Source organism: Zingiber officinale, chromosome 1A (assembly GCF_018446385.1).
Source record: "Zingiber officinale cultivar Zhangliang chromosome 1A, Zo_v1.1, whole genome shotgun sequence".
NCBI lineage: Eukaryota > Viridiplantae > Streptophyta > Magnoliopsida > Zingiberales > Zingiberaceae > Zingiber > Zingiber officinale.
The window spans coordinates 153,061,909-153,075,070 of record NC_055987.1 but is presented as its reverse complement, the minus strand read 5'-3'; the positions used below and the strand labels follow the sequence as shown (position 1 = coordinate 153,075,070).

General features: G+C 40.4%; 1 protein-coding gene across 1 annotated transcript; it reads right to left on the bottom strand.

Moving 5' to 3' along the window:
• Window positions 1–1,759: 1,759 nt before the first annotated feature.
• On the bottom strand, window positions 1,760–2,812 carry LOC122011323 (acid phosphatase 1-like). The gene is made up of 3 exons (XM_042567713.1): window positions 2,379–2,812; window positions 2,085–2,297; window positions 1,760–1,966 (listed from the first exon to the last, which is right to left on the bottom strand). The coding sequence occupies exons 1-3, from the start codon at window positions 2,651–2,653 to the stop codon at window positions 1,789–1,791; spliced, it is 666 nt and encodes a 221-aa protein (XP_042423647.1). The 5' UTR covers window positions 2,654–2,812; the 3' UTR covers window positions 1,760–1,788.
• Window positions 2,813–13,162: the final 10,350 nt, after the last annotated feature.

Below are 13,162 nucleotides of genomic sequence, written 5' to 3'. Positions count from 1 at the left end.
GGATTTGTTTTTGGATTTTTTTTAATGGTTGGCGTAACTTTTTTTACCGGATCAATTATTTTCAAAATTAATCAGTTAAATCAGTTCGCAGCTGGATAAAAAAAAAGTCGCTTTGTTGAGACAAAGTAACTCCTAGTTTGTCTCTTTTATATGTTTAGGAATTTATATAATGGCCATTTTTTTTATGATGAATTTGGAAATGTAGATATAGCACGAGTTAAATAATCACAAACAGAATAAGTATCCAAATTGGACTTGTGAAGTGAACAAAAAAAATTATTATTTAAATCTAAAAGCAATAATAATATTTAACACATGAAAATCTCTCTTTTCCCCCAAATGGTCAATTCTTCAATGTTAAACGCAAAAAATTCTTGCAGAAAAGTTCTTTTGTTTAAAAAAAAAAATTGAAATACTAGAGCTGATTGAAAAATCTACCCGAGCTTGGCTGTGACACCACAACTAAAATAAATCATGGACTACAGCTAAGTACTGTTCCTGCTTAGTCGTCGATCAATAAGCCACCGGTAAATTATCGTCATCATCTGTGTTGACAAAGTTGAAGAACAGGGGGTTAACCAACAAGGGAGTCTTCGAGGTCTACAAGAAAGAGAGGGAGAAGAGGGAACAAAGCATTAGAAAGAAAGTCAAGGTGCTCTCACTCAGTCACTGGTAGAAGAGAAAATAAAGAATATGAACAATAGAGGAGAGGACTAAAAATGTATGTGCGCATAGGTATTAGCATACCTTGCTCATGAATGTGGGCTTCTTTTATAATTTTGATGAAATGATATTCTTTCTTTGTTAATTGAATGTCATATTATAATAAAGAAAACGTCCCATTGTTATATCTTCATGATATGACATCGCTCATAATCTATATATTTGTATAATCATATTGTTTCACATACTTTGACAATTCACGTGTTGTGATATTTATAGTACTAATCCACTAGATAGGGATCTATTGGGATAAAGGGCCTAACCCATTAAGTAAAAAAAAAAAGAGTCGGATGATTAATCTGAAGAGACCGGGAGAGGTTGAGCACCTGGAGTCAAATTAGCGAGGTCGAATGTAGCTTAGCAAAACGTGGAGTCGACATTATCGGATAGAGTTGAGCAGAACGTTGATCGAGAAGCTGAGTCCTTGAAGACTTGGAGTCGGGTAAATCAACGAGAGGAGTCAAGGAATGGACGAACTAAATGGAATAGGTAGTTGGAGAGCTAAGCCCATAGAATCGATGAATCAATTGGAGTTGAACAGAGTACTAGATTGGAGAGCTGAACCCCCAGAGTTTACTGGACGAACTGGAGGAATCAAGGAGTGGACTGACTGAACGGAGCAGGTAGTCGGGCAAGGTAATTAGGCCCCTTTGACTTTGACTTTCAACTTAACAGGGCTATTGATCCTCTTTGCCTACCTAGAAAACTCCCAATTCACTCCCGGTATAGTATCAGCTACTATACCAATATCTAACAAAATCAGAATATGACACATCAAACAGAACTATTGAATCAACAATCATTAAGTTGGTTACAGAAAATTAGATGATATTGATGCACATGATAATTATGATTCACACTGAACTATGACATAAAATAAAATAAAATCGGCTTGAAAATAGCTCTGCCCATATCGTTGTATGGAAGTTCATAATTTCCAAGTTTCTCAAATTTCATGATTTAAGAATGCATTAGATGTACAATTAAGCAACTTCGTTGGCATATTAATTACTACTTCTGTTGGATAAAGTGAAAGTCAGAGAAAGTAAGAATAGTTGTTGTTGTTCATGGAACAAAGTACATGGGATTAGGGATTTTAAAAAAGCGATCGCCGGTGCAATCGCCCAAGAGATCGCTCCATTGATCGCCGACGTTTCCTCGGATCCTGAAACCTTCAGCTACCAGCTGCTTCCTCATCGCAGATTTGAACACGGTCGCGGCTACTCCTCTATACTCTGCACTTCTATACACACCTCGCACAAAAATCATCATCATTATTATTATTATTATTGGGCTTTCTTTCCAGAAAGAAAAAATCGTAATATAAATCGTATTAAAAAAAAAAAAAAAACTCTTTTCACCTCATGATCAACCTCTCGTAGCCAATGAAGCCCTGCGCGTGAAGATTATGTTCAGTGGACAAGTAGAACACCTCTTCATCCCTTCCGGTGATAAGAAACACCTTGAAACCCTTCTCTATTAGCCTTCCGTACAGCCTAAGCACGGCGAGAATGGCCGGCGAGATCCCTCTCAGAGCCCAGCTCTTGAATGCCATCGGGTCAAATGGATCCCCGCTAAAATAATTATATATAGTCGTCGTCAATTTAGAAAAAATATCGACCGATCGACCAAGTTTTACGGCGTACGTGGATTACCCGAAGTGCCTGTCCTTGTAGTAGAGGGTGTTGGACAGGCAGGTGTCGTCGACGTCGAGAATCCAAGCGTCCATCCCGTCCGAGGCGGCCGTAATTCCGTTTATGTAAACGCAGATCTGGTCGACGACGGTGTCGAGGTCCCGGCAGTACTGGCCGCCGAGCATGTAGTCCTCGACGTAGCGGACGCATTGCGCCGGGACTGTGCGCCACGCCCGGGCATTGTTGGCCTCCACCGCCACTCTCCAGCTCAGGCAGTAGCTCATGTCGAAGGCCATGGCAGAGCTAAGACGCGACCTCTCGCTTGCTCAGGAGGTGGTGGTTGCCCCAAGGCGAGCAGCAGCAACTCCAAAATAATTAATCACCACCATGGGCATTGGGCAGAGGAGGAAGAAGGCGTACGAGACTGGAATCCTCTAAAATAGAGACAGACAGAAATTAAGATGATGATATGTTTGGCTTAGGCGTGCTTTTGTTGCCAATTGTGAGATTGGATAGAGTCGCAGACACATTCACAATCAGGATTATCAAACAAACTGGCCGGAGTCAAGGATCACTTGGAAATACTGCGAGCCATAGCCATGCGTACAAATTTCCCCATCAGGATTGACTGAGACTTCCAATTCCGCACTGTTCCCGAAATATAATCTGGCCAGATTCTGATCACTTTTGCGAGCACGGCGCATGTCTGACAAACCCGTCTAGCTCCTTCCCTCCTCGTGACGCTCGGGCAATACAAAATGCACGCATGTGTCTGCTAATTTCATTAGTTGCACTCAATAATTCAACGGACAATATCAAATTTGTGACCCACAAAATTAAATCAGTGAACACAAAAGATACTAGATTCAAATTTGTCATACCTAGTCCACCGCCATCAATTTCGGCTTTTTACGGAACCAAATAATTAAGTTTACCGAGTATCTATTTCAAGTATATTACTTTTAAAATTACTAGCTCATGTATGTTGTACCAATTTTACCCATCGCCCACATCTATGGTTGTCCGCGTGGTCGTCCACCTCGGATGATCTTCTAAAGCAAGTCCCGAATTATTTTTCATTTTCCCGTAAGAACGTTTGAGACATCGTCTTGCTTATCTTCAAAAAACGTAAAACCCTAAATCCCTTCTTTCGACCTACTCTTCTCGACGCTCCTTGGAACCACGTCGCCCCTTTTGAACCATGTCGCCTGCTCTTCCCAATGCCTAGCGATTCACAGCTACTCTTCTCGACGCTCAGTATTTCACTGACGAAGTCCTGCTGCTCTTCTCGACGCTCAGTGTTTCACCGATGAAGTCCTGCATCACCAATCCTCCTGATATTTGGCTTATCCATCTCCACCGGCGTCACCATTGGCTTGTTTGTTCTCTGGAAGTTTTGAAGTCTAAATCATATCCTTCACCGGCTACTATATTCTATCTAGGAAGCTTTTACAGCAAACTTCGGCTTCACTAGCTTCACTGTGCTAGCTCCTTCTTATCTCGTCGCGCCGCATTACCACATCTACAAGAATGTCGAAGTATACATCATCATCTCCGAAGGTAAAAATTTTAGAGTATAAGTTTTTTTTTTAATTGTTCATTTAGTTTTCATTATAGCTTTATTTATGAAATAGTATCAAGATGAATTCTCTAAAACATACTTAATCTAAATAGCTAGATTAATACTATCAAGATGAATAATTAATACTATTTAACTTTGGTACAAAATCCATTTTGATTTCTTCTATGTCATACTTCCTACCTAATACTATTTAAGAATCTCTTAATCTAAATAAGTTATATCATCTCTAATCTACCCTCTTATATGTGTATATATCTCATCATATTATTTTTCATAGTTCATCAACTTAGTTTAACTTATCAGAAAATTTAATATTTTTTTAGAGTATATGTTATTTATGTTTGCATTCATTTAAATTTCATAATTGTCATTTATGTTTTAATTTATTACATAGAATTAGTAACTAAATTTAGTTTAACTTTATTTTACTAAAGATATTTGAGTAAATTATACATAACTTGATTATTGTTTTGTTATATGACAGAAAAGTAAAAGAAATATATCAAATCCTGCAAGTACAATTATCAATTTTGGAGAACAAATTATATTGAATGAGCAAGTTGAAATATTTTATAGATTTTGTAACACCCCTAGTTTTTCCCCTTTTTTACAATTCATAAATGTAATTATGGGCGTCACTTGCTCATACTTTCATAGCAGTTTCTTAGTTCAAATAAAGATTACATAGACAATTCGAAAAAAAAACATAGCTAAATGCGGAATTTAAACTAGAAGGCCTTCGGGTTGTATTGTCATGGTTCCGAGCTGACTCACTGGTTAATGTCTCCTATCTTATTTGTTCTCTTGTCTGAAAAAAAAGGTTAAAGTCTGTGAGTCAAAAGACTTAGCATATTCAAAACTATGTCATGCAATAGTTAGCACCTATAATCTAGTGTACTAAGGGAAATCACATTCTAGGTAACTAGGGACCTTCTTACTAACATACCACGAACGTATGCATAGGCATCGACATAAGCATCAGGGCAAAAATATAAGCATACGAACCGACATAATTATGAGCATGTACATCAGTATAACGTAAGCATAAATATAAGCATTCAAACCTACATAATCATGAGCATGTACATCAGTATAATATGAGCATAAACATAAGCATACAAACATACATAATTATGAGCATGTATATAAATATAATGTAAGTATAACCATAAGCATACAAACAGACATAATCATGAGCATGTATATAAGCATAACGTCAGCATAAACATAAGCATAATATCTCATAAATCTTTTTAAGGTAAGGATCGTTGAAAGTGACTAGCTATCATCATATTGTCGATTAATCAATCTCAGCTGTAAAACCATGGTACCTAGCGGTGGGGCGTCAGCAACTCTCATCACTGGGCCGTGGCCTAACATGGAAAACCGATGTTGGGCTCCCTCTGGGCCTTATCCTGTAAATGGGATCCCTCTTGTGCCTTTTCCCTTACGGTGTTCTCATCTAATCATTATCATTTTGTCATAGTCAACTTACCCAATATTGGGCCCCCTTTGGGGTGTTCTCCTGTAAATGGGCTCCTTTTGGGATCTTCTCCCATAAACGGGCTCCCCCTGGGGCTTTTTCCCTCATGGTATCCTCATTAAATCTTTATTATTATCATTATTGTTATATTCAAATTACCTGATATTAGGCTCCCTCTGGGGCCTTTTCCCGTAAACGGGCTCCCTCTGGGACCTTTTCCCTCATGGTATCCTCATTAAATCTTTATCATTATCATTAACATTATAGTATCGTAATCAGACATAAGAGGAACATGAACATGAACATAAACTTAAGCACAAACATGTAAATTCACAACATAAGCTTAAGCATGGATTTCAACATCATTCTGTGCATAAACATAGTGTGAACATGTATACATATAAACATGGCATAATTGTAAACCTAAACAAAAGCATATAATTTTCATATCGTAAGCTTAAACATAGACTTGTGCATCAGCTTAGCATGTGCATGCTTAGCAACATAAATAGGATATAATCGTGAACCTAAACATAAGCATGCAAAGATCTCTAGTTTCTAATGGAAAACAAATAGAAGAATATGAAACCATTGTAGAGCAACCTCATGGTGATTAAACCCTTAAAAATAGAATTTAGTCTACTCCTATAAATATGAAATTTACAAGTTTTATAATTCGAATTGAACATCAAATGGTCTTCCATCTTCTAAAGGAAAACAACTAGAAGCATGGAACAAACATAAAGTGCGACATCAAACTATATAACTTCTAAAAACAGAATTTAATCCACTCCTATAAATCTGAAATTTACAAGTTTTATACTTAGAATTAAGCATGAATCTTCTAAGGGAAGACAACTAGAACAGCATGACCCAAATTGTAATGCAACATTCATATTCATAACTCTTAAAATAGAATTTAAACCTACATTTATCATGTCCGAAACTTGCAGGTCTATAACTTATTTTGAGCATGCATAGTTCTGTAGTTCCTAAGGGTTTACAATTAGTAAAATATGAAACAACTCGTTGAGCAAGATCATGATGACTATATCTCTAAAACAGAATTTAAAACTCACCACAACAGAACCAAAAACAGCAAGGTCACAACATGACTCCAGATTCGTCAATCGATGGTATAAAAATCATATGAAATTCATCTTTGATCCGAAAAAGGTTCTATAAATTGGTAATGAAAGCTAACTAAATTTTCTACATTTCAACAGAAGATACCGTAGTGAAATTTGTTCACCCAATGAGGTTAATTTACACCACAATAGAATCAAATGCAGCAGGGTCACAACATAATTTCATATTCATCAGTCAGTGGTATAAAAATCATATGAAATTGATACTTGATACGAAAAGGGTTTTGTAAATTGGTAATGAAAGATAACTAAATTTCCTATATTTCAAAAGAAGACGCCATAGTGAAATTCATTCACCCATTAAGGCTAATTTATGTTGGGATCGAAATGTAGCTAGAGAGGGGGGGGGATGAATAGCTCTTCGCGATCTCGTGCTCGTCATTGCTTGCCTCTTGCGATGATGTGCAGCGGAAATACAAGAAAATAAACACACAACGCTAATTCTAGGGATTTACTTGGTATCCACCTCAAGAAGAGGTGACTAGTCCAAGGATCCACACACTCATGCACTCTCCACTATGAAAACACTCCTTCTCGGTAACTACCGAAGGCGGAGAAGCCCTACAATACTCTCAATACAATAAGAAACAAAGAGAAGCAAATACAAGGGAAAGCTTACACGGTTTACACAAGAAACCCTAACCCTAGTTTCTTCTTCTTGCTGTAGATTCTCCTCTTAACTTGGAAATGCTTCCAAGAACCTTCAAGATCTGGCGTGAGAGTGAAGAAGATCGCTGTGGAGAACTGTTATGATCGCCCGTGGAGTGGAATCGAAGAAGTGTCGAAGAAACGCTCGCTAACGGCTAATATCTGTGCCAACGGTCGGATCCCAATCGATTGGATTGCTCCCAATCGATTGGGGAGGCTTTGGATCGATCGGCTGATGGATCCAGGATTATTCTGCGAAATCGCAGCTCCCAATCGATCAACCCATCGATTGGAGGCTCCCAATCGATCGACCGATCGATTGGGAGGCTTTCTATGCGATCGAGAATTCTCCCCAATCGATCGGCTGATCGATTGGGGAAGTTTTTGTCGCGGGGACTCACCTAATCGATCAACTGATCGATTGGGCATGAACCAATCGATCAGCTGATTGATCCAGCTCCTTGTTTTTGCCCAAAACCAAGTCCAAAGTCTCCTAAACCAACATCCAGTCAACCATGACCTGTTGGTACAACATGCCTAGCATCCGGTCACCCTCGACCTGCTAGGACTCCCTCACCAAGTGTCCAGTCAATCCCTTTGACCCACTTGGACTTTTCTCCTCGTGCCAAGTGTTCGGTCATCCTTGACCCACTTGGACTTATCTCCACCAGGTGTCCGATCAACCTTGATCCACCTGGATTTTTCGTGCCTAGCTTCACTCACCAGGACTTCCCTTCTGCCTAGATTCACTCACTAGGACTTCTCATCTACATGGCTTCACTCACCAGGACTTTCCTTACTGCCTAGCTTCACTCACTAGGACTTTCACCTGGCTTCACTTACCAGGATTTTCTTCTGCCTAGCTTCACTCACTAGGTCTTTCACCTGGCTTCACCCACCAGGATTTTCTTCTGCCTAGCTTCACTCACTAGGTCTTTCACCTAGCTTCACTCACCAGGATTTTCTTCTGTTTAGCTTCACTCACTAGGACTTTCCACAACTGTCTGGCTTCACTCACCGGGACTTTCTTCTGCCTAGCTTCACTCACTAGGACTTTCCACAACTGTCTGACTTCACTCACCAAGACTTTCTAGTCTGCCTAACCTCTCAGTTAGGACTTTTACCTGGCTTCACTCACAAGGATTTTTCAGTCAAATATCCAGTCAACCTTAACCTACTTGACTCTTCTTCATAATTTACACCACAATAGAACAAAAGCAGCAAGGTCACAGTATAATTCCAGATTCGTTAGTCAGTGGTATAAAAATCATATGAAATTCATCTTTGATTTGAAAAAAGTTATGTAAATTGGTAATAAAAGCTAAGTAAATTTCCTACATTTCAACAGAAGACATCAAAGTGAAATTCGTTCACCCATTGAGGATAATTTACACCAAAACAGAACCAAAAGTAACAGGGTCACAATATAATTCTAGAACATCTATGAAACATCAACCCAATCTAAGGTACCCGAAATTTACAAGACATAGAAGTTAAATAAAATAATAACATGGTTGAGAACATGCCTTAAGCACTTATCCACCCATTCCTTGTCTTCCTTGAAAATCCTAGCATAGGTGGAGAAAGGTCTTCCAAGGGTCGACGGCAACAAAACTAAGAGAGGGTTTTAGAAGGTAAGGTTTAAATAGATAGGGGGACTTAGGACTTGGTCTAAATTTTCTATTTCCATATCTATCTACATATAAAAATTTGCAACACATAAAATTTGCTAAGTCATTTATTTTATTTTATTTTAAAATAAAACTTATCCCTATGGGTGTAACATTTCCATCTCTATACCAAAAATTCATATATGAATGCCAACTCATTTATTTCATTCCAAGTCATTTATTCTCAACTTCCACAAAGGGAAAAGACAAAGGGTCATTTAGGAGTTATACTCTACGAAAAGCACATCAGTGTTATAAAAAGTAGTCCCTTTACATTATTCCTCAACATACCAGAAATTCGATATCTTAGGGGATTACTGATGAACATATTTGAGAATTGAGATTTGGTTGTGTCCTTCACAACCAAGATATTACATTATTGCTTGGAATCCCAAATAGAGGCCGACATGTTTAGATGGATTCCAATGTTGCTTCTGTTGGTGCAGTTGGTATTAATGATTAAACCTGAGTCATAATGAATGACAAGTGAACTAAAGTTAGATGTGTTGTTGATCTAACCTTGTTACCAAATGCGCAGGGTTGATGAACTTGATGGGTTTAGAGGACCGAAACACCAAGCTGAAGTCCAGCTAGGCTGATAGATGCTACGAAGTCTAGATTGGTTGATGTTGGATCGAGACCACGCTAGAGGGGGGGGGGGGGTGAATAGCGTTCGTGGCTATTTCTTTCGATTCGTAAAACAAACGAGTAAAAGCGCAGCGGAATAAAGAAATAACAAACACAGAGAGACAGGAAGATTTACTTCGTTCGGAGCCTGTGACGACTCCTACTCGAAGGCCCGCGATCCTTGATCGCTTTCCGTGGGCAACAACTATAAGCACGTTAAGAGTATTACAAACTAACTACAATTTAAAGCAGTAAACAGATTATACCGACAACAGAAGACTAAATCGAAGCTCCGGGTTGTCGGGGTGTCGTTGCAGCACTTTCTGGATCGAGTCGTTAGCAGCTTGTCGCAGGGAGATTACTTAGATTGTCGTTGTGTTTGGTGCTGCACCTCGACCCTTCTTTTATATGAGGTTCCGGGCGCCCTTGCGGCGCTGGTGTGACGTGGCCAACCAACCAGGATGCTCCACGTGTCAACTTCGCGTAGGGGATAAATGTCCGGGTGCCCGGACTGTTGGCGGATCCATCGGGCGCCGGACACCTTTTTCCAGCAGGTTCTCACCGCAAACAAAGGTTAGTCCGAGCAAAATCCTCGCAAGACAGTGTTAGAATAAGACAAAACATCGTAAAGAAGAATTGACAGTCTTCGGACCGTCTGAGTCGACTGGATTTCCAACCCGAAATCCTAGGTCGACCCGCTCTCTACGGGGAACGCGTCCTCACCTACTCCACTCAGGAGATTTACCTGTTGCCAGTCGATCCTCCAGATTGACTGGACTTTTGCTCAGCACTCGATGCTTCCGGACTTTCTGCTGGACATCCGCTTCCCGGCTAGTCCAGACTTTCACCTGGTTCGCGACACCAGGACTTTCCACCTAGGGTTACCACCCCCTAGGACTTTTGCCTGAAGCCATCGACCTGCCAAGACTTTCCGCATAGGGTTACCACCCCCTATGACCTAGGGTTACCACCCCCTAGGGTTTCCCTTTGCCTAACCGCAGCTAGGACTTTTCTCCACCTAGGGTTACCACCCCCTAGGACCTAGGGTTACCACCCCCTAGGGTTTTCACCTGCCTAACCGCAGTTAGGACTTTCCTGAAATACTCATTCAACCATGTTAGATTACAACAACCCTTAACTTTGAATCTTTTGCCATTATCAAAACTCAGGTTGGATGCTTCCCGCACCAACAATCTCCCCCTTTTTGATTATGGCAACCCAAATTCAAAGTTAAGTAAAAAAACAAATGCATAAGTATATTAAGCAAGCTTAAGTATATAAATTCAAATGAACGCCTAACTTAAGCTAACACTTAAACTTTTTGTGAAGCTTCCCCTTAATACAGGGTTTCCTTTTTCTTTTGAGTTTCTCTACTTTGAATTTCTCTACTCTCCCCCTTTGTCATATATCAAAAATGAGCTAGTTTTGAAAAACTTAATTTTTCAAGACAGAATTAAAAATATTTTAACTTAGGCAAGGAAAGTGAAGGACAACACCTTAGAATTTATTTTGTTTGAATAGACATCGAAAAACATGAGCTCAAAGCTTTAACAACTTAATGAATTTTCAAAAGGGTTTAAAAAAAAATTTCAAAGAAGAAGATATTTGAAAGTTAAGTTTGGAGAAAATTTTGATAAAACTGCTTAAGGAATGTTTTTGAGATAAATTTCAGGAATACTTAAGGCAAAGGAGAAGAGATAACCTTAATTTAGTTTTAGTAAGGTTTCAGTGTTCTAAAGTCCAAGCATGAGTCAAGATTTGGTTTTGATCAGGTATCAGAGCCCTTAAGTACAAACATGCTTAAACTTTTAATATTGCCTCCACCAACTGTCTAACCATTTAGCTACTTGCTGATTGCCTAGAGGGCAACAGTGTTCACCTGGTTAGTCAAGTCAAGTCAATTGATCCAGTTAGATTTGACTAAGGTTGGAAGACTTGATTTGATTACTGTTAATTATGTATTTAACGCCCAGACTCATATTGATACCAATTGTTGGATCGAGACCACGCTAGAGGGGGGGTGAATAGCGTTCGTGGCTATTTCTTTCGATTCGTAAAACAAACGAGTAAAAGCGCAGCGGAATAAAGAAATAACAAACACAGAGAGACAGGAAGATTTACTTCGTTCAGAGCCTGTGACGACTCCTACTCGAAGGCCCGCGATCCTTGATCGCTTTCTGTGGGCAACAACTATAAGCACGTTAAGAGTATTACAAACTAACTACAATTTAAAGCAGTAAACAGATTATACCGACAACAGAAGACTAAATCGAAGCTCCGGGTTGTCGGGGTGTCGTTGCAGCACTTTCTGGATCGAGTCGTTAGCAGCTTGTCGCAGGGAGATTACTTAGATTGTCGTTGTGTTTGGTGCTGCACCTCGACCCTTCTTTTATATGAGGTTCCGGGCGCCTAGATCCCTTCCGGGCGCCTGGAGTGTGACGTGGCCAACCAACCAGGATGCTCCACGTGTCAACTTCGCGCAGGGGATAAACTTTGGTCCCGGGCGCCCGGATCCATCCCGGGCGCCCGGACAGCCTTTTTCCAGCAGGTTCCTCACCTGCAAACAAAGGTTAGTCCGAGCAAAATCCCCTGCAAGACAGTGTTAGAATAAGACAAAACATCGTAAAGAAGAATTGACAGTCTTCGGACTGTTTGACTTCGGATTTCCAACCCGAAATCCTAGGTCGACCCGACCCACTGTTCCCTCTACGGGGAACGCGCCTCACCTACTCCACTCGGAGATTTACTTCGATCCTCCGGATCGGACTTTGCTCAAGACTGATGCTTCGGACTTTCTCTGGACATCCGCTCCGGCCTAGTCCAGACTTTCACCAGTTCACGACACGGGACTTTCCACCCAGGGTTACCACTCCCTAGGACTTTGCCAAGCCATCGACCGCCAAGACTTTCCGCATAGGGTTACCACCCCCTATGACCTAGGGTTACCACCCCCTAGGGTTTTCCCTTTGCCTAACCGCAGCTAGGACTTTTCTCCACCTAGGGTTACCACCCCCTAGGACCTAGGGTTACCACCCCCTAGGGTTTTCACCTGCCTAACCGCAGTTAGGACTTTCCTGAAATACTCATTCAACCATGTTAGATTACAACAACCCTTAACTTTGAATCTTTTGCCATTATCAAAACTCAGGTTCGATCGTCGGATGCTTCCCGCACCAACAGTTGAGATTTGGCAGAAGGAAGTCCAGTTGAGTTAATAGCTGGGTAAAGTCCAGATTAGTTGAGATCTGGTAAAAGGAAGTCCAGTTGGGTTGACAACTGGCTGAAGTCTAAGTTGGTTGAGATCTGGCAAGAAGTCTTGGTGGTTCAAGGGACTTGATATCAAGGAAGTCTGCGATTGGTAAGTAAGGTAAGCATTGGAGGAGAGTGATCCAGTGAGGGCGAGCTCCATTTGGGGACATTAGGTTCATGTCCAATTTATGTCCATTTTGAAAATCTAAATTGAGCCCATGACTAGATCCTGGTCTCAGGGAGACAGGATCTAATACTACTACCTTATTATGCTAACTCTGTTTTGTAGGTCAAATATATTAGTGCCTGGAGTAACTTTTAGTTGCAGGAAAGAAACTGAAAATAGGATGGTCCATGCGCCCAGAAGGGATCCGAGTGCCTGGATTCCAGGCGCTCAG

Coding starts and splice junctions, on each gene's coding strand:
- LOC122011323 (XM_042567713.1), bottom strand. CDS start 2,653: ATGGCCTTCGACATGAGCTACTGCCTGAGCTGGAGAGTGGCGGTGGAG. Junction 2,298..2,378: donor TACAAGGACAGGCACTTCGG/GTAATCCACGTA, acceptor TAATTATTTTAG/CGGGGATCCATTTGACCCGA. Junction 1,967..2,084: donor TACGAGAGGTTGATCATGAG/GTGAAAAGAGTT, acceptor AGGTGTGTATAG/AAGTGCAGAGTATAGAGGAG.